Here is a 21,712-nt window from a genome sequence, read left to right as displayed (position 1 = left end):
CCCTGACTACCTGGTCTATGTCGTGTCTTTTGGGAATGTAGATCAACACCAGCCATGCTTGCAGAGGTCAGAGATGGAGCCGAGCATGACTGACCATGCAAGTACATGCGGCACAACAACAGCAGGCAGATGCAAGCCGTGGTGAGCGGGTGGTTCTTCACATGGGAGAGCAGGTCCGACATAGCCTGAAAATGCACCTCTGGAAGGAAGGGTCTGGCTCGCATGGATTCGAAGACTGTGCCAATGAACTCTATCTATTGCACTGGCCTTAAAGTGGATTTTTTGTCATCTATCAACAGGTCCAGGCCACGGAAGGTGGAGTGCACCAGATTGAGGCTCCTCTGCACTTGTTCCAGAGATCTGCCCTTCATGAGCCAATTGTCGAGATACGGGAAGATCTGGATTCCTCGATGTCTCAGGTAAATGGTCACTGGTGCCATACATTTTGTGAACACCCTTGGGGCCAAGGAGAAGAAGAAGGGCAGCGCCGTGAACTGGAAATGGTGGCCGCACACTACGAAACTGAGGAAACGTCTGTGTCCTTGAAATATGGAAATAAGCATCCTTCAAGTCGAGGGCAGTTTACCAGTCTCCCGGATCCAAGGAGGGAATGATGGAGGCCAGGGAAACCATGCAAAACTTCAACTTCATGAGACAGACTTGTTGAGGAGACACGCGTCTAGAATTGGTCTGAGGCCCCATTTTGCTTTCAGGATTAGGAAGTAGTGGGAGAACCCTTTTCCTTCCATGTCTTGAGGGACCTCCTCCACCCCCCACCCCAGTGCAGTAGGCTCTCGACCTCCTGAATGAGAAGTTGCTCATGAAAAGACTCCCGAAGAGGAACAGGAAAGGGGAGGGGGCAAGAATTGCATGGTATAGACCTGAGATAATATCTCTATCACTCAGAGGTCCAAGGTGACCCGCGACCAGGCCGAACACTAGGGACAGAGATAGTTGAGGAAAGAACCAGATGGATCCGGGGAGATGACTACGCTCAAAAGCAACACCTCATCCTCAAAATGAGTATTTTTGGCCCCCTGGATGCTTTGCTGGAGCGGGCTACGTGGGTGAGCAGCAGGAGGAACAGCAGCGATGACAAAAGCTCGTGTCTCTCTCCCTTCTCCTTGCAGCCCCTCGTTGAGGCTGCCAAGGCCTTGGCGGCAAGGGTGGCTAGAACTGCTTCCTTGCAGACTACGGCGTATGCATACCCAGCAAGCAAAGGGTGCCACGAGTGCCCTTCAACTCATGCAGCCTTGTGTCCATGTGCTCCACAAACAGTCGATTCCCATCAAATGGGAGATCCTGGATTGAGGTCTGAATTTCTTGGGAGAGGCCAGCAATCTGAAGCCAAGAGCTGCGACTCATGACCATCGCCAATACGACCACCCTAGCTGCCGATTCAGCCATGTCCCATGCCATATGAAGAGAGCACCTTGCTGCCGTGGTACCCTCCTCCACCAGGTTGCCAAATTCCTGGGCCAGAGCTTGTGGGAGGGACTCCTTGAACTTATGGACGGAGTCCCATAAGTAAAAATTGTATCTGCCCAAGAGAACCTGCTGATTTGCCACCCGAAATAACAGGCTGGCTGTCTAACAAAACAAATCAGAACCTGCTGATTTGCCTCCCCAAAAGGTCGAGTCTTTTATCATCTTTATTTTTGGGAGTTGAACTGTTTGCCCCTGCTTGTCCTTTTCGTTGCCACAGAGATGACCAGTGAACCTGGATGTGGGCGGGTATATAAGTACTCGAAGCCTTTGGCTGGGACAAAGTACTTCTTTTCAGTCCTCTGAAGGTGGGAGGGATGGGGTTTGCCAGAGGGCCTTGGCAATTTTCAAGACCCCATCATGCACTGGTAGTGCAACATGGGCAGGGGTAGAGATTGAGAGCACGTTGAACAAGGTTTCCATCGGCTCAGCCATCTCCTCTACCTTTAGGCCCAAGTCATCGGCCACTCGTCGAAGCAGGGCTTAGTGTTCTTTAAAATCATCTGGTGAGCTAGCCCGTGAGGGTCCTTCCACTGCCTCATCTGGGGATGAAGACAATGATTACATAGCTGGGGGAGAGGAGTTTTGGGGTGGGCACTGGCTCCTCTACCCTAACTTCCAAACGCATTTCCCGCACCGAGCCCAGAGCTGTCAACTGTTACTCTGAGGCAGTGGCCAGTGAGTGGTGTGAAGGGGGCATCAGCATCACAAGCGTGCCCCATGCACTCCAATAGAGCTACTGTGCTGGCTGCTGGCCGTGCTGCCAAAGCGATGCCATAGAAGTTGATGCTGCCTCCGGTGCTCAATCGCGTCAATGATGCTCGGCGAGAGGCTAAACTGCCTCTCTGTGCCAGTGGAAATCATTCTTGGCAACCACGGTGGAGCCGTCGATGTCTGCATTTGTCAGCTGACCGGCACTGCTGGAGACCAACGCTTCAAACATGAGGACCAGGGGAACTGGTACTGCAATGGAGATCATTCCCACAGAGCAGGTGATGGGGACCTGCGCTGAGAAGACAACTGGTGAAAGGGTGAATTGAATGTGGTGCCGGTGATCTGGAGCGAGCCCCTGAGGATCTGGGCTGCGAAGCTGGAGATCTGCGGCGCAGAGATGGAGAGCGCTGCCTCAGCTCAGATCGGTGGCGCTCAACTGTCTTCTGGGGGGTCTTGGTGGCTGGTTTGCCCTTGTAGGGAGCCTTTGCCGCTTCCTGCAGCAGTGGTAGAGGCCTCTGCTCTCTAGGTGCCAGGAGAGCCTGGGAAGGCGTTGATCTCGTCACAAGTCTGGGTTCCCTACCGCTCCCAGAAGTCAGCAGTGGATCCTCTGGGGAGCTAAGGGCCTCCACTGGGAAGGCACATATATGTGGTTCCAGTGTGGGCGGATGGCCCGAACTGGGTCCTTTGCCAGATACCCATGGCCTTTCTTGCCCAGTGCCAAGGAGATGTGTTTCTTGGTCTTCCTTCTGGGCACCGGCAACGGAGAACGGAGCTGGGCAGAGCCCGGTGCTGGGGATGTGCTATGCACTGAGGCCGAGATATTATGGGCAGAGTCCAGCTGGGACGGCTCAGAAGCCTGTTGAAGTGCAGCCCTTATGAGGAGAGCCTTCAAATGGATATCATGCTCTTTCTGGGTCCTGGGTCGAAAGCTTTTACAGATACACTTGTCTTTCACATGTGATTCCCCCAAGCATTTAAGACAACTGCTGTGGGAGTCACTAACAGGCATAGGCCTGTTGCACTCCATGCAAGGCTTAAATCCCAGAGACTGGGGCATGCCCCACCTGGGGCAAAGTCCTCAATGAGACTCTAACTTCTAACTACACTTAGCAACTACTTAACACCAACTACTATAAACTATTTACAAGGCCCACAGGCTCAAAGTCAGAAAAGACAAAACCGCTAGCCTAGCCACCATGGGCAGTAAGAAGGAACTGAGAGGATATAAGGTCAGCAGCGCCTGATATACCAACGCATGAGTGCGGCACTCAAGGGGGCACCACAGCTGACCCTGAGGAACTGCTAAGGCAAAAATCTCTGACAACCACGCATGTGGGAGCATGCACACCTAGAATGGAATCAACATGAGCAAGTACTCGAAGAAGAAACAACAGGACCTCTAAAAAGGAGGTTAGCTAAGAGAAACGGAACCTAAAGGTGAAAGCTGAGCCATACATCCAGGCTACAATTCAGATCCACTGAATGTGATACTCAGCGTTCTCAACTGCTGCGAAGAATGGCTTTGACATGTCATGCAACACAGGGGCAAGGGAGAAATATGAGAGCAAAGTGGCTACAGTAGAAGCTGTCTCCAGAGCATAGGGAAAGATTTATATTTGCGAATAGCCACTGCTCTGCACGATGTGCAGGAGCTGGTCATGGTAAGATCACTGTTTTTAAAGACATCATTCAATTAAAACTAGGTGCGAACCAGGTTGTGTGTTATTTCACAAGTGCCTGAGCTAAAGCAGGTTTCAGCACCAAACAAAATATACTAAGAAACAGGTTTTTTTCTTTTCCAGCAGTGCAGTTCACAGGAACATCACAGCAGTAGAAAGCTTAACATGGGTGTGAACTTCAATATTATAGATGTCTGATGAATCTGAAGAGTCTTCAGCTACAGAATAATATGAACGCTGTACCAAGAATATGCCAGCCCTTTGAGAGAACAGAAGCTGGCAAGAATAAAGACTATCCCTGCTTGGCACTAAATAGTGTCTCATTATTACAGATTATATAAAACACTGGCAACTGACCAATGTCTAGCTCCCAAATTATCTGCAGCCAAGGAAAGTACTTTAGTCTGTGTTGGTTAAAAATATTCTACTTTTTGTCCTTAACTTGCTAGGAACAGTTATTTTTAGTTAGAACTCAATCAACCTTATCAAAATCAAGCATCAAAAATAGACTGGAGAAACACTGGAAGCAAACACTATTTTTAGCTGCTCTGTCTATTCCCTGCAGTTACCCACCAAATTCTGACTGCACAGCCCATGCATGAGTGCTTAGTTATTCTAGGCAGATCCTCCTCATGACCCTTTTTTCCCTGAACACCTGAATGCAGAAAACACTCGATTGATTAAAGATTAATACTGCCGCAAACCGTGACAGCTGCCTTTCGTCTGAGTGCTTTTGGGGAGGGGGGAGAATATGGAATGACAGAGCTTGCATCAGTATTCCTCTTGGGGATCTATTACATGGAAAGAAAATTGCTATTTCAATTCCCTTTTGTTGCTAAAAATAGGAGCCCAATTGATTCAAGCAAACAGGGCACCGGTTTAGCAATGCCAAATTTAGAAACCACTGAAGTCCCTAAGAGTGAACACTAACGCAGTCTAACACATGCCAGCTCATATTTAACAAAGAACAAACATGATAAGCATGCAGCCTGCAAGTTAATAAGACAGCAGCATCTCCCTGCATTTTTATTAAAGAAAAACAGAAAACTTGGTGCAAAAATAAGACTAAACTGATTTTCACTATTGATTTTACTCATTTAAATAGCTAATAATTCAGCAGAAAATTACAGGCACTCAGTAAAAACCTAGAAATTGTATAGGTTTTTTCCACAGATGAAAAGTATCTCTATATAAAGACATAAGACATACATGTAAACAGAAGGCTCATTCCAACAGCCTAATGAACCTGCTTTGAGTAGTCAGGCTACGGAATGAGGTTCAGTTCCCAGACTCAGTCACCTGTTTGCTACCATGGCTCTGTTCTTAGTCCCATCCTCCTCAGACAACTTATCCTTTAGCGACCTCACCGCTCGCATGGAATTCATCACTATCCCAATTCCAACAACTCAAATATATTTCTTCACTCCTGACCTGGGATGACTCATCATATCAAGCTCAACATAGCCAAAACAGTTCATAATCTCTTAAAGACAGAGAACAGAGGTCAGAGTCAGAGTTTAAGGTGAGAAGGGACCTCAAAATTATCTGCTCTAGCCTCCTGTATATTAGGGTACGACTACACTAAGGGATAATTCCGATTTTACATAAACAGGTTTTATAAAACAGATTGTATAAAGTCGAGTGCACGCGGCCACACTAAGCACATTAATTCAGCGGTGTGCGTCCATGGTCCGAGGCTAGCGTCGATTTCCGGAGCGTTGCACTGTGGGTAGCTATTTCGTAGCTATCCCATAGTTCCTGCAGTCTCCCCCGCCCCTTGGAATTCTGGGTTGACAGCCCAGTGGCTGATGGGGCAAAAATCATTGTCATGGGTGGTTCTGGGTAAATGTCATCAGTCATTTTTTCCTCTGGGAAAGCAACGGCAGACAATCATTTCGCACCCTTTTTCCCTGGATTGTCATTCCTTCCTCCGGGAAAGCAACTGCAGACAATCATTTCATGACCTTTTTCCCTGGATTGTCCTGGCAGACACCATAGCATGGCAACCATGGAGCCAGTTCAGCCTTTTTTTTTTTTTTTTTTTTTTTTTTGTTACAGTCACCGTATGTGTACTGGATGCGGCAGACAGAGGTGATACTCCAGCGCTACACAGAAGCATTCATTTGCTTTTGCATGATAGCAGAGACAGTTACCTGTCGTTCTGTACCATCTGCTGCCAGTGTAATTTGGCAATGAGATGACGGTTATCTGTCCTTCCGCACTGTCTGCTGCTATCACGGGTGCCCCTGGCTGAGGTCGGCCGGGGGCGCAAAAGCAAGACTGGGAATGACTCCCTGAGTCAATCCCTTCTTTACGGTTTCTAAAAATAGAGTCAGTCCTGCCTAGAATTTGGGGCAAGTGTACTAGAGAACCAGTGTATCAGAGAGCACAGCTGCTCCATGTCAGATCCCGCAGAAATGATGAGTTACATGCCATTCATGGGGGGTGCCCCTGCAACAACCCCATCCGTTGCTTCCCTCTTCCCCCAACCTTCCTGGGCTACCGCGGCAGTGTCCTCCTCATTTGTGTCATGACATTATAAAGAATGCAGGAATAAGAAACAGTGACTTGTTAGTGAGATAAAATGAGGGGGAGGCAGCCTCCCCGTGCTATGACAGTCCAGGCAGGACATTAAGCGGTGCAGGGGAGAGGAGCCCAGTATCCTGCTGCTATGATAGTCCAGGCAGTACAGAATCTTTTCTTTACACCGGAAAGGGAGGGGGCTGATGGAGCTCAGCCCCCAGTGGCTATGATGAAGATGGTTACCAGCCGTTCTGTACCATCTACTGGGAATGACTAGGAATCATTCCTATTTTTACCCAGGCGCCCCTGAGGCTAGCCAGGGGTATTCAGCAGTTATCAAGCATGTACCATCTGCCACCAGGGAGGGGAGAGGAGCGGATACTGCTCTTCACTGCTGCAGCTTCGTGTCTACCAGCAGCATTCAGTAGACATAGGGTGACATTGAAAGAAGTCAAGAAACGATTTCTTTCTCTTTTCTTTCACGGGGGTGGGAGGGGGAGTAAATTGACGAGCTATTCCCTGAACCACGCCGGACAATGTGTTTGAACCTACAAGCATTGGGAGCTCAGCCAAGAATGCAAATACTTTTCAGAGACTGCTGAGGACTGTGGGATAGCTGGAGTCCTCAGTACCCTCTCCCTGCCTCCATGAGCGTCCATTTGAGTCTCTGGCTTCCCGTTATGCTTGTCACGCAGCACTGTGTAGCCTGTAGATTTTTTTTTCAAACGCTTTGGCATTTCGTCTTCTGTAACGGAGCTCTGACAGAACAGATTTGTTTCCCCATACAGCGATCAGATCCAGTATCTCCCGTACGGTCCATGCTGGAACTCTTTTTGGATTTGGAACTGCATTGCCACTCGTGCTGATCAGAGCTCCATGCTGGGCAAACAGGAAATGAAAATCAAAATTTTGTGGGGATTTTCCTGTGTACCTGGCCACTGCATCTGAGTTGAGATTGCTGTCCAGAGCGGTCACAGTGGTGCACTGTGGGATACCGCCAGGAGGCCAATATCGTCAATTTGCGGCCACACTCACCCTAATCCGATATGGTAATATCGATTTTAGTGCTACTCCTCTCGTCAGGGAGGAGTACAGAAACCGATTTAAAGAGCCCTTTATATCGATATAAAGGGCCTCATAGTGTGGACGGGTACAGCGTTAAATCGGTTTAACGCTGCTAAAATCTGTTTAAACGCGTAGTGTAGACCAGGCCTTACAAGCCAACACCACCACCCAGCACCTACACACTAACCCCAACAAATGAAATTTGACCACAGTTGTACAGCTCAACTGTTATGTGCCACAGGGAGAGAACAGGAGGGACCAAGGCCTGAGATAGAGTGTAACTGTCAACATCAGCACCATCCACCATGTCACTCAGGCTTACAATTTGGTGGTCATCCTGACTCCCCTCTCGCCTTCCTTCCTAGAGGCTGAGATGTGAGATTGGACTGAAGGAAACAGGAAGGAAGACTGATGAGTCAGTGTACTGATGGTAGCTTAGACCCTGGCAGTGAGATCATCCAAAGAGAAACAGGGAGCATAAGACACACCCCTGTGAAATCCCTTCAGGAAGTGGAAAGAAAGAGGATCCATGAATAAAGAGATGCTAAGAGAAAAGCCAGAGAGGTGAGCGAATCAGGAGAGAGCAGTATCATTAAAGTTAAGGGATGATAAGATGTTATACAGGAAGAAGTGATCAGTGTCAAAAGCAGCAAGCACATCAAGGAGGGTGAGAACGGAATAGAAACCCTGAGAGTTGGCCAGGATAGGAAAGAAACCTAGGTAAGAGCAATTTCACTGGAACAGAGAAGGTAGAAATCAGATTGCAGAGTATGCAGGATGAAAACTTGAGGCAACAAATGAAGAGAGCACACTTGAGGAGTTTAAAGATGAAAGGAGATAGGAAGTAGCTGGAGAGGAAGTAAGATGAAATCTTGTTTTTTTAATATATATATATATATATATATATATACACACACACACACACACACACACACGCTCAACATGGCCCCCTCAAGGATTGTGAGTTCAATCCTTGAGGGGGCCCATTTAGGGATTTGGGGATTGGTCCTGCTTTGAGAGCAGGGGGTTGGACTAGATGATTTCCTGAGGTCCCTTCCAAGCCTAATAATCTATGATACACACACACACACACTCTTCCTACTGCCCTCCTCTAGAACCAGACTCAGATTTTCAGTTGTCTCCTCCGCAACTGAAAAACACCACGAATTAAAATACTCTGAGCAGCTAACATACAGCAGGTTACATAACAACATGAGGATTACAGGCAATTATCGGTGCATGAAAAGTCAAGCTCTATTCTCACCTCATCATTTTTATTCAAGCCATTCAAACATGTCTCCATTTCAACAGATCAAAGAATAAGTTACTTTGAACCCACCTAAGGCACAACTCCAGAGTGACAAAGGGATAAAGAAGTTCAGGAGAACTGTTAGTTTCTCAAGGAAGGAATATTAAAGGCACAACTGCAAACTATCCCAGTGTGGAGGAAAGATGGGAAGAATAGCAGGAGGCCAATATAGCTCAATCAGGAGTTCAATAACTTGAAAATCAAAAAGGAATCTTACAAAAAGTAGAAACGGATGAATTGCTAAAAAGGTGTACAAAAGAATAGCACTGGCATGTAGGGACAATATCAGAAAAGTTAAAACACAAAATAAGTTACACCTAGTCATGGATATAAAAGACAATAAGAAGAGGTTCTTTAAATACACATTAGAAGCAAGAGAAAGAGGAAGAAAAAGCATAGGTCCTCTACCTGGCAGGGAAGAGGAGCTAATAACTGATGACATCAAGAAGGCGGATGTATTTAATGTCTATTCTGCTTCACTCTTCACTAAAAAGATTAATGATGACCAAATACCTAACAAACACAACCCAAAATAGGGATAGAAAAAGATTAAAAAATTGTTCAGTAATTAGATATATTCAAATTGGCAGGGCCTGATGAAATTCATCCCATGGTACTTAAGGAACTAGCTGAAGCAATCTTGGAACTGCTGGTGATTATCTTCAAGAACTCCAGGAGGACGAGTGAGGTCCCAAAGCACTGGAAAAGGGCACACTTAGCATTTAACTTTAAAAAGGGGAACAAAGAGGTCCCCAGGTATTATAGATCAGGCAACTTAACTTCAATATCTGGAAATATCACAGATTTGTCAAGGACAATTCATGCCAAACCAACCTAATTTCTTGTTTGATATGGTTACTAGCCTACTGGATGCAGGGACACAGTAGATATAATATATCTTGGTTATAGTAAGGCTTTTCATACAGTGCCACATGACAGTCTCATAAGCAAACTAGGGAAATATGGAGTAGATGAAGTTACTATAAGGTGGGTGTACAACTGGTTGAAAGATCATAGTCAAATAGCAGTTATCAACGGTTTGATGTGCAATTGGGAAGGCATATCTGGTGGGTGTCCCACAGGGGTCAGTCCTAGGTCTAGTGCTATTCAATATTTTCATTAATGACTTGGACAATGGAGTGGAGCATATGCTTATAAAATTTGCAGAGGACACTAAGATGGGAGGAGTTGCAAGCACTTTGGAGGCCAGGATTAGAATTCAAAATGCTCTTGACAAATTGGAGAATTGTCTGAAATCAACAAGATGAAATTCAAAAGACAAGTGCAAAGCACTTCAGTTAGGAAGGAAAAAATCAGATGTACAACTACAAAATTGGGAATAGCCAATTAAGTACTGCTGAAAATGATGTGGGGGTTATAATGGATCACAAATTGAATCAGTCAGCAATGTGATGCAGCTGTGAAAAAGAATAATATTCTGGGGTGTATTAATAGGAGTGTCGTATATAAAACAGGGGATGTAATTGTCCCACTTTACTTGGCACCTGCGAAGCCTCAGTTGGAATGCTGTGTCCGATTCTGGGAGCCACATGTTAAGAAAGATGTGGACAAATTAGAGAGAGTCAGAGAAGAGCAACAAAAACAAAAAAGTTTTAGAAAACCTGATCGATGAAGAAAGATTTTAAAACTGGGCATTTTTAATCTTGAAAAAGAAAACTGAGGGGGTATCTGATCACAATCTTCAAACTTGTTAAGGGCTATTGGAAACAGGACAGTGATCAATTGTTCTCCCTGTCTGCTGAAAGGAGAACAAGAAATAATGGGTTCAATCTGCAGCAATGGAAATTTAGTTCAGATATTAAGAAAATCCTTCCAACTATAAGGGTAGTTAAGTACTGGAATCAGCTTTGAAAGGAAGTTGTGGAATCCCCATCCTTGGCAGCTTTTAAGAATAGACTGGAGAAACACACCTCAGGAATGGTCATATTTAACTTTGTCCTGCCTCAGAGCACAGGGCTGGTCTTGATGATATCTCGAGGTCTCTTTACTCCTAGTGTCATTCTGTGCCTAAAAATTCTGCAAATTTTGTCAAAACAACACTACATAATCATGCTAGTTTCAATTATTTTGGTAATTTATTTCAAAGTACCTGTCAGCAAGTATGTCTGTAACAATACTGACACACACAAAAATTCCCCCAGGAGTAGAGTTAAAGAAATCCCTATGACAACCCAGTTCCTATTTCTCTGCCCCCTTACCCTCACCCCCCCACCCCAGAGTCCAACCAGGAGGCCAGAAACCCACAATCCCTCCTAGCCCACAGCCCAGCCACAGGAGAACCCCCCAGCCAATACACCCAAAGCTCCTTTCCACAGAGCTCAGCCCAGCTGCGCTCCTCTACCCCCCAGATACTGACACACACACTCCTCAAGCCCAGCTGTGGAGCCCCCCCTCCTTACCAAGACCATCCAGCGGCCCCTCCCCTTGCCCAGATACCCACACCCCCTCCCCTTCAGAGGCCAGCCGTGGATACCCTCAGCCCAGACACCCACCCCCTTCACCCAGGGATACAGAGGAAGAAAAAGTCTGATGCTTGGGTCCAGGCTTACATGGCGTTTCCTGCGTGCTACCCTCTTAAGAGTTGCCAGGCATTAGGTTTTAAATTGGAACACCTGGTTGAAAAGGGATCCTAGCGGCTCCGGTCAGCATTGCTGACTGGGCCATTAAAAGTCTAGTTGGCGGCGCAGGCAGGCTCCCTACCCAGCTCCACATGGCTCCTGGGAAGCTGCTGACATCTCCCTTTGGCTCCTCGGTGGTGAGGTGGCCATGGGGGCTTTGCATGCTGCCCCAGCACCAGCTCAGCAGCTACCATTGACCAGGAACCGCAGGCAATGGGAGCTGCGCAGAGCCACGTGGTCACGCCTCCGCCTAGGAGCCAGAGAGAGATGTCACTGCTTTCCGGGAGCCGCCTGAGGTAAGCGCCATCCGGAGTCCGCAACCTGAATCCCCTCCTGCACCCCAAAACCCAGCCCCACCCCACAGCCCGCATCCCCAGCCAGACCCCTCACCCTCTCCTGCACTTCAACCTCCTGCCCAGCCCAGAGCCCTCTCCTGCACCCCAAACCCCTCATCTCAGGCCCCACCTCAGAGTCTGCACTCCAGCCAGAGCTCTCATTCCCTCTCGCACCCCAAACCTCTCCTGAGCCCCAGCCTACAGCCCCCTCCTGCACCCCAAACCCTCTCCCACCCTGCCCCAGCCTAGTGAAATGAGCAAGTGAACGAGGGTGGGAGAGAGTGAGCGGGGGCAAGCCTCGGAGAAGGGGCAGGGCAAGGGTGTTAAGTTTTCTGCATATACAAAGTTGCCAATCCTACACCCTCTCCTTCCTTCAGGGCAGGCAGGGAACTGCACCTGCCAGGAACTCTCTAGCTCCCTCTCCCTCTCCCTCCCCACAGCAGTGTCTTCTATGTGCCAGTGTCTTCTATGTGCCAGCAGTGTCTTCTATGTGCTCTGCCGGGTCCAGTGGCCCCTAGTGTCAGCTAGCAGCACTGCAGCTCATTTCTGTGGTGGAAAAGAAATTCTGCATGCACAATGTTAATTTATGCAAAATTCTGCATTGTGCAGTGACACAGAATTCCCCCAGGAATATCTCTTCCAACTCTACATTTCTATGATTCCATGACATCTGTGGAAAAAAGTCCAAAAAGGCAACTGTTCAGATATAGTTTTATTGAAGCAGAAAACATAAGTAACATCATCTGCACACAAAAATCATGCAACGTTCAACCCGTGAAAAGAAGATTTCTTGCCTTATGTAACAGAAATGCCACTCATGGTAGAGTATACCGTCTGAAACTGCTTTTGCACTTTTCAGAATGCTTCTTCCTAGCCACTTCCAAATGTCATTAATTTGCCTATGTACTCCTTCATGGAAATCATCACTTTAAATCACTCCACGCATGTTTTATTTACATTGTGGTAGTGCCTAGGAACACCTCATTGAGTAGGACACCTCTGTGCTTGTACAAACAGAACAAAAAGATGGTGCCTACCTCAGAGTTTACAATCCAAAAATACAGACTCTAAATGTATTGTAAATATCTCTTCCCAATCTCTCCCTAAAAACTACTTCTTCCACAAAGCCTGTCAATGATTGCCTACATAAAATTCCAAAATTTCTACTCGTGATTATGTACCATCACCTAGTGTACTTTGTGTGCTTGAACTGTACAGCCTGTATAAAACTACACTGTACAGCTCCTTGAGGGGAGGAACACATTTGTTAGTACCATGTCAAGCACACTGCTCTCAATAAAATGAATTACAAAATGATAGGGAGGAGACTTATTAGGTCATCCAGTTACGGACTTGTCCTTGCAGTGTAGTTTCTAGTGCTTAGCCCAATACAATTTTAGCGTTTCAAGCAATAAGACTTACACTACTTCCCTTAGAAGGTTCTCTCATAGTTTAAGATCTCACCATCAGCCTAAAATGTCCCTTGAAACAAGGAATAAAGGGGTGGTATTAAACAATCTTTTACCAGAGTGTACTAGCCACTTCGCAATATCCCAAAATATGAAATGTCACCTCAACTCACCACAGTTTGAGTATCACAACAGAATACCATTCCAAAATATCTAGAATAGCTTCTTAACCATATAGATATATATCCCTTATACATCCCAAGTTTGTGTTTTCACAAAGGATTTTTCTCAAAAGAAATGCCACTCTAAGATCAATGTGCTTTTTGGGGAACAAAGATGGAGGTCAGACTGGGGAGACATAACTAGGCATCACAATCCATTTATTTTTCCCTCACGTGCCTTCAGCTCTATGCACGAGAACAGTTCACCCATAATACACAATAAGTGGAGCTGCGTAAGCAGCTGCGTACAGAAGAAGATGAATGAACTGTGTGACGCTAAAGATCTGTGGATTCAAGAATCTAATGCATGAATTGAAATCAAGCTCCCCATCCCCCTCAAGACTTGTATACAGCATGACCTAAAAGGAGAGAACAGAGGTGAAAAAAATCTGGTGTCTGTGACACCTTTATAAAAAATGATGGCCTGTCACCCAGACGCTGATGAATATTTTTACAGGATAAAAATGGCAACCGAGAGTCTAAAAATAAAACGCTGTGCTGCAGACCTGTCTGGCTCAGCTACACCACTGGAATACAAAAACACTCCCTTGCTGGTATCTTGACTAAGATTTCACAATGATGAAGAAAGGGAAAAAAATGTAGAACAAACCTTTTACTTACAGGAGTCGAAATTTTTACATAGATTTAGAGTAGCATGATCTTTTGCTTGCATTGTACAATTACAATTTAGTTTTATAATGGAATTTTTAAAAAACTGATTGATATGACAATCAGATTACCTCATACTGTTTAAAAGAAAATTCCTCCACAGCCTCCTCCAATACAACAAGAGTATATTTATCAGTATCTTGTGGATTTATAATAGCAATTAGTTATGATCCCCCTGACACACACAAAACTACACTGTCTTAATGTCTATACTAAAATCACCAAACATTCTTTGAGATGGAAGGAAAAACCTACTACTTCATTTTGCACCAGAACTTAGAATAAAAAGCTATTAGCTAAAATGTATAAGTGACCCTCGTTCTCTAGAAACTCTAATTTATCAAGTCTCTGCACACTGCAGACAAGCTGTCTTATGCAGTAAAGTTTCTATTCTTGGTAAGTGATGCAATAGCTGTAAGGGCTCTCCCAGAACTCTTCATTTAACAAAATCAAACCATGAAATAATGTTATAAGATGCCTAATAAACCTGCATTATGTCACCTTCCCATGCCCTACATCCACACAGAAAAAATCCGTTTTCAAAAGTAGAATCATTCAGTGAAAATTTGAATTTCACACAAAGTGAAGAGAATATAACTTTACTGCACATCACAGGAGAAAGTTGCGTATCACTGTATGGGGATTTTCTGACTCTAACTTTGTTAGAATATGAAACAGCTTGGTTCCTTTTCTAAATTTCTGTGAAAACATCCAAAAATCATCCAGAGCCAATACAAGGTCTAATACTTTCAAAAGCTAATTCTATTCTTAGAGACCTCTTCAAAAATTATATATAACCGAGATGCACTTTCCCTATGTGATTGCATATATTTTAACAGCTAAACCATTTCAAGACGAGAAAAGTTTTAAAAACTCTAAAATAAAAATTGTCTATGCCCGTCTACATTTCACAAACGCAATACTGTTAAGTCTAAAGCTAGATCCACAAACTGTTTGTCTGCAGTACATTACACTGCCCTTTGACATCTGATCTGGTACTGGAAAACATGTCTCCTATACATTTTTTTAAAATTCCTGCTTCCTGTTTTAAGCAGGCTGAAAGAGTGGAGGAACATCATGACATACACATGAAGAAATGCAGTATGCCTAGTTGCTAGTGATACGATACTCTGCAGAATTTGAGTATTTTGTCAATGGGAGCATAAGGCAGCTTCTAAGCAAATCAGATCTTTGGTATATCTAGCCCAGTATCCTGCCTGCATCACCTGATGCCCTAAGGCAGTGGTCCACAAATTATTTACCTGACCACTCCCCCCCCGCCACAGTTAGGAACCATGGCTGGGCCGGGAGCCAGAGGCTGAAGCTGGGGTCACAGCTGGGGGTGGGTTTGGGGCCAGGAGCAGGGCTGCAGCTAGGGGGTGGTGCTGGGACCAGGAACAGAGCCCGAGCAAAGCTGGGCTGGGCAGTGCACCCTCCCTGCCCCCCATGGAGGCTGGCCTGGGACCTGCTGCACTCCCGCCTCACAGTTTGGGGACCACTACCCTATGGAGAGTACTTTAAAAAAACACACATCATACTTGGCCAATTAGTGCAATGCTATTAATATGTTCAATATAGGGACAGGGTGTTTCCAATCCTTGCACACAGTCAGTTTATGCTCTGAAATGAGAAAGTGATTACCTTTACCACTGTCAGTATATGTTTAACTACAAGTTATTAATAGCCATAAAACTGTATTTAAAAATTCTAATTATATTTGCATCTTAACCTCAAGCAGCAGTGAATTCCACATGCTGACTATCTAAAGCAAAGCATTTATTTTAAGTTTATTACATTTCAGTCACCACAAAGTAACAAGCTTTCAAAAAACTGCAGATGTAGGAATGTGCTTGAGAGTAATGGGAGTATACTTGTGGGTGCTCTCACAGCTGTCCTGTTTTAAAATATATTTCTCAAACTTCCTCCACCCCTGGAGATTCTCTTGTGCTGTGGGTGAGAAGGAAGATGTAGTAAAAAGGAGTAGCTGAGTTTTTTGACTTCTCCCTTGATTATTTTGAGCAGCCAAGTTCCTCAGTTTTTCTGTGATGTTTCCCTTGTTTTCCTGTACATAGGGCCCTACCAAATTCATGGTCCATTTTGGTCAATATCACGAACATAGGATTTTTAAAATAGTAAATGTCAGATTTCAGGTATTTAAATCTGAAATTTCTGGGTATTGCAATGGTAGGGGTCCTAACCCAAAAAGGAGTTGAGGGAGAGGGTGTCAGAAGTTTATTGTAGGGGGAGAGGGGGTTGCCTTACTGCTACCGTTACTTCTGCACTGCTGCTGACGGCAGCACTGCCTTCAGAGCTGGGCAGCTGGAGAGCAGCGGCTGCTGGCTGGGATCCCTGGTCTGAAGGCAGAAGCCACCACCAGCAGCAGCACAGAAGTAAGGATGGCATGGTATGGTATTGCCACCCTCACTTCTGCGCTGCTGCCTGCAGAGCTGGGTCCTCAAATCAGCAGCCACCACTCTCTGTCTGCTCAGCTCTGAAGGCAGCAGCCGCAGAACTAAGGGTGGCATGGTATGGCATTGCCACTCTCACTTCTGCGCTGCTGTTGGTGGGACATCGCCTTCAGAGCTGGGCGCTCAGCCAACAGCCACCACTCTCCGACCATCCAGCTCTGAAGGCAGTGCAGAAGTAAGGGTGGCAATATAACGACCCCCCCTGCAACTTTCTTTTGGCTCAGGACCCCCAGTTTGAGAAACACTGGTCTCCCCTGTGCAATCTGTATAGTATAGGGTAAAAGCACACAAAGGACCAGATTTCATGGGGGAAAACCAGATTTCACAGCCCGTGACACATTTTTCATGAAAGTGAATTTGGTGGGGCCCTACATATAGGAGTCTGATACTGGCAAAAGATGTTGGGATGCCAACTCTGGGAACTGAGGTCCTTTATCCTCAGAACATATGCACAATGAACAGCAACAGTGAAGACTTCCACCACACTTTCCTGTCTATGGGTTTCACATTGCCCTGGAAGAACCATCACTAGCTGTGAGAGAGGAGTTTAGTCCCTGTGGTCAATCCTTGACTTCTCTGCTGAGCCAAGGAGTGCCAACTGGTAGCCATTTGAAAGACACGTATACCCTTCTAGACTTGAAAGATGTCTGCCCTATATGAAATAAGTGTTTCAAATGGAAGTCAGACAGTAACAATTTGTATTGGTTTGCGCTGGTACCTACAGGTGAAAGTTTATGCACCCTCTTTGTCTCCTCTCTCATACTTGTTATACAGGACAAAGCTTTCTAAATCTTGGATCCCCTAAACAGAATAAGAATATACAAAAGAGCAGTATCCTTGTTAAAGCTAATACACTTACATTAAAAAGGTGAAGGATCTGGAGTAATGAGTATTTTGAACCCATCGGAAGAGAGACAAAGTTGTGCGTTTATCTGTTGCTCAAGACAATAACAAAGTTTCCCCAGAAAAACTTGTGGCTTTAAATGTAGAGGATGTAGATTCAGCCTTGCCACACCTGCCCCAAGCAACAGCTAAAACAGCACTAGCTTGGGATAAAAACTGAGAACTTCCTCCCACAGGTACAAAAATGTTGTCTCCATAATACTCTCAGTCCCTGAAAAGTGACTGGCCCATTTACACTAAGCTACAATTGGTTTTCAAGCCATGAGTTACTCACTCAGTGTTAAACACACCTAGAAATTAAATATAAAATTTTGCTATAGTTCTATTAAAACCACAGCCAAAGACGTGCAAAGTCAGAGGTTAAGCGCCCTTCTTAGGATATGTCTACACTTAATGCTACAGTGTCACAACTGCAGCTGTAGCACTTCAATGTAGACACTCACTACAGTCACAGGAAAGGTTCTCTGCCAGCACAGTTAATCTACCTCCCTGAGAGGCGGTAGGTAGGTTGACCAAAGAAGTCTTCCATCCACCTAGTGCTCTCAATACCGGGGGTTAAATCGGCTTAACTATGTCACTTAGGGTGTGGATTTTTCACACCCTGAGCGACATAGTTGGTCAACTTAATTTTTGAGTGTAGACTTGGCCTTAGCTCCCCCTCTGATGTCAGAGTATCACAGAAGAGGACTGCCCTCAATCAAATACTATCTTTATGTAATTTGCTAATAAAGAAATGCAATGACAACTGCTGGCAAAAGTTGATGCTCCTAACATATCTTTCTCTAGTTGCCAGGATGCCTACATTTTAAGAATACTTTGTCATTCATAATTAGACTTCCAACATTAATAAATGCTCTAAAAAGTCTCTGAATCAAAGACAATGTAATCAGCATTTTCTCTTTTTACTTTTTAAAATGTTTATGTCCATATGAAGTGAATAAAAGCTTAACGTGTTAAAATAAAGCACTAAACCCATCTTCCTCAGAGTATCCCGGGTGCAATCAAAATAAAGGAGGGGCAATCTGTAAATTCTTGTAAGAGCCATGTTTTATATTCAAGGTATTTTTTCCCCTAACACTGCACAAAGGATAAAACACATTTGCAATTTGTACCATTTAGAAAATCTCTCCCAACTGCCTTGCTTTTGTGCCTTTCAGTTTTTAAACAGAAGCTTAAACTCAAACCACACCTTAAGGAAAAAATCTCCATTGTCAGAAAGATTTCTGAAGTGCACAATAGCACCCTCTAGCCAGATATTTTCTTCTAAGGAGAAACACAGAACAGCTAATTGCTTGAATTGAGCAACAGCTGCCATTCATAAAAAAAGTGGTTACAAAGAAATTGTTCATCAGAGTCATTAAGTAGCTTATCCCCAGAATTCAGAGACTGAGGGCATGGCTACTTTAGAAAAAAGAACAAGGAGTACTTGTGGCATCTTAGAGACTAACAAATTTATTTGGGCATAAGCTTTTGCGGGCTAAAACCCACTTCATCAGAAGCATGCAGTGGAAAATACAGTAGATAGATAGACAGACAGAGAACATGAAAAAATGGGAGTTGCCATACCAACTCTGAGACTAATTAATTAATGTGGGCTATTATCAGCACAAGAAAAAAAATTTCGTAGTGATACTCAGGATGGCCCATTTCAATCAGCTGACAAGAAGGTGTGAGTAACAGTAGGGGGAAAATTAGCATTGGGAAATAGTTTTTATTGCGTGTAATGACCCATGCATTCCCAGTCTTTATTCAAGCCTAATTTAATGGTGTCCAGTTTGCAAATTAATTCCAGTTCTGCAGTTTCTCGTTGGAATCTGTTTTTGAAGTTTTTTTTATTGAAGAATTGCAACTTTTAGGTCTGTAATTGAGTGTCCCGGGAGGTTGAAGTGTTCTCCAACTGGTTTTTGAACGTTATAATTCTTGATTTCTGATTTCTGTCCATTTATTCTTTTGCGCAGAGACTGTCTGGTTTGGCCAATGTACATGGCAGAGGGGCATTGCTGGCACATGATGGCATATATTACATTGGTAGATGTGCAGGTGAACAAGCCCCTGATACTGTGGCTGATGTGATTAGGTCCTATGATGGTGTCCCTTGAATAGATATGTGGACAGAGTTGGCAACAGGCTTTGTGTTTTTGTTGTGTGGTTGCTGGTGATTATTTGTTTCAGGTTAGGGGGCTGTCTGTAAGTGAGGACTGGCATGTCTCCCAAGATCTCTGTGAGTGAGAGATCATCCTTCAGGATAGGTTGCAGATTCTTGATGATGCGCTGGAGAGGTTTTAGTTGGGGGCTGAAGGTGACTGCTAGTGGCGTTCTGTTACTTTCTTTGTTGGGCCTGTCCTGTAGTAGGTGACTTTTGGGTACTCTTCTGGCTCTGTCAATCTGTTTCTTCACTTCAGCAGGTGGGTATTGTAGTTTTAAGAATGCTTATTGGAGATCTTGTAGGTGTTTGTCTGCCTGAGAGACTGGAGCAAATGCAGTTGTATCTTAGAGCTTGGCTATAGACGATGGATTGTATGATGTGGTCTGGATGAAAGCTGGAGGCACGTAGGTAAGTATAGCGGTTAGTAGGTTTCCAGCGTAGGGTGGTGTTTATGTGACCATTGCTTATTAGTGCTGTAGTGTCCAGGAAGTGGATCTTTTGTGTGGACTGGTCCAGGCTGAGGTTGATGGTGGGATGGAAATTGTTGAAATTATGGTGGAATTCCTCAAAGCCTTCTTTTCCATAGGGGGCCATGCACTGCCACTGATTTGAAGGTATACATTGATCCCAAATGTGAAATAGTTGTGGGTGAGGACAAAGTCACAAAATTCAGCCACCAGGTTTGCCTCGACATTATCGGCGCTACTGTTCCTGACAGCTTGTAGTCCATCTTTGTGTGGAATGTTGGTACAGAGGGCCATGCTCCTCTCTCTCTGCAGGGCAGAACCTCCAAGCCCCTAGCCCCACCATCCCGCTGCAGGGCTGATGTCGTGAGCCCCAGCAGGCACAACTCCCAGGACTGAAGCCCCGAGCTCCAACAGGCATGCCTAGCTCTCAGACTTCCGAAGACTACCGTATGCAGCTCAGAGGGTCAATAAGTTTGGCCACCCCTGATATAGAGTATATTTCTCACCATTATTAAATGTAACAGCAAGGGCTCCTTGCAATTATTTCATTCTTAGCAATAACTTGCAAAGCTCTTCCTCGATGGAAAACTTCTCAAATTTTTCTACACAAAAGAAACTACCATAAACCGCCTTAAATCTTTCAGCTACGATTGATTTGATGCACTTTATTCACCCTGGAAGAGCACAGAGACAGAGGAAGTGCCTCTGGGCATTGCATGGGCATCAGCATGCTGTGTTCAGCAACCCTCAGCCCCCCTCATTCCCTCCCCTCCGTCAGCAGCACGTGGACTAGCCAATGTTCTTGTCACATGACAAAGCTTGGTCCTCTAGGGCTCAGTCACATCCAGTCACCATTCATACAGATGAGTCCACTGCTCACAGAAACTACCACATTCACGCCAGCAGCCCTAGCACATGAATGGTGCCCTGCTTGATTCATAAAAGTGGCAATGATCAATTCACAATGTACCGTTAGTTTTACTAATATGTTGAAGCAAAGACAAAGGAAAATTCTTGCTTTTGATCATGCACAAGGAAATCCACAGCAAGTTTTAAAGAAAGCGGTTTTTTCCTAAAAATAAAGACATCTTGAACAATAACAAACAACTAAAATCTAAGTTGATGACAGGGAAACCCCCAGTCATAAACTCATCAAAAGCAAACGGGACAATGTAATGTTTCCATCTGGCATGTGTGAACCTCTCCAGATTGCCTGATGTGAGTGTTTCATAACCTGAAGAACACAATAATATACAGGACACACACATAACATGTCCTTTTTATTTTTATGTCACTTATTACCTAATATTTAGAGGAGACCAGGGTAGAGAACAGGGCTCACTGCAGACAGAGCATTTCTCTGACGCTTTTTCCACATGGAAGCACTGATAGATTTGTGTCCTTGCGTGAGGGGGCTTTGCACAGGGCAGTTCTGTCACTGGGGAAGTTGAGATGAAGGAAGATTAACTCTTTGATGATAAGGGTTAAGATTTCTCAAAACAACATTGCACTTGGAAGTGTGCAAGACAGAATCCCTACAGGACAGGGTCAGACATCACGAAATGTCCCCTTCTCTCACACACAACAGTGCTGCAGCCCTGCCACCACATGCAAGGTAACAATGAGAGAAAACTGTTACAATAAGGAGGAGAAAATTTGAGGTAAGAACCATATCTAGTT

The 21,712-nt window shown here is 44.9% G+C and overlaps 1 protein-coding gene across 4 annotated transcripts in view; it reads right to left on the bottom strand.

Annotated features, from left to right (window-relative positions):
- Positions 1–21,712, bottom strand: part of HSD17B12 (hydroxysteroid 17-beta dehydrogenase 12) — a 225,826-nt gene that overhangs the window by 97,258 nt on the left and 106,856 nt on the right. The window contains exon 1 of one of the 4 annotated variants that reach the window (XM_050955465.1): positions 15,587–15,606. The exons of the other annotated variants lie outside the window; for them this stretch is intronic. Coding sequence (XP_050811422.1) covers position 15,587 — 1 coding nt within the window. The 5' untranslated portion in view covers positions 15,588–15,606. Of the gene's footprint in view, positions 1–15,586; positions 15,607–21,712 lie in introns of those variants that run through there. 4 annotated transcript variants of the gene reach the window in all.

This window comes from Gopherus flavomarginatus, chromosome 5 (assembly GCF_025201925.1).
Source record: "Gopherus flavomarginatus isolate rGopFla2 chromosome 5, rGopFla2.mat.asm, whole genome shotgun sequence".
Classification (NCBI taxonomy): domain Eukaryota; kingdom Metazoa; phylum Chordata; order Testudines; family Testudinidae; genus Gopherus; species Gopherus flavomarginatus.
This window is presented reverse-complemented; position numbering and strand designations above follow the sequence as displayed.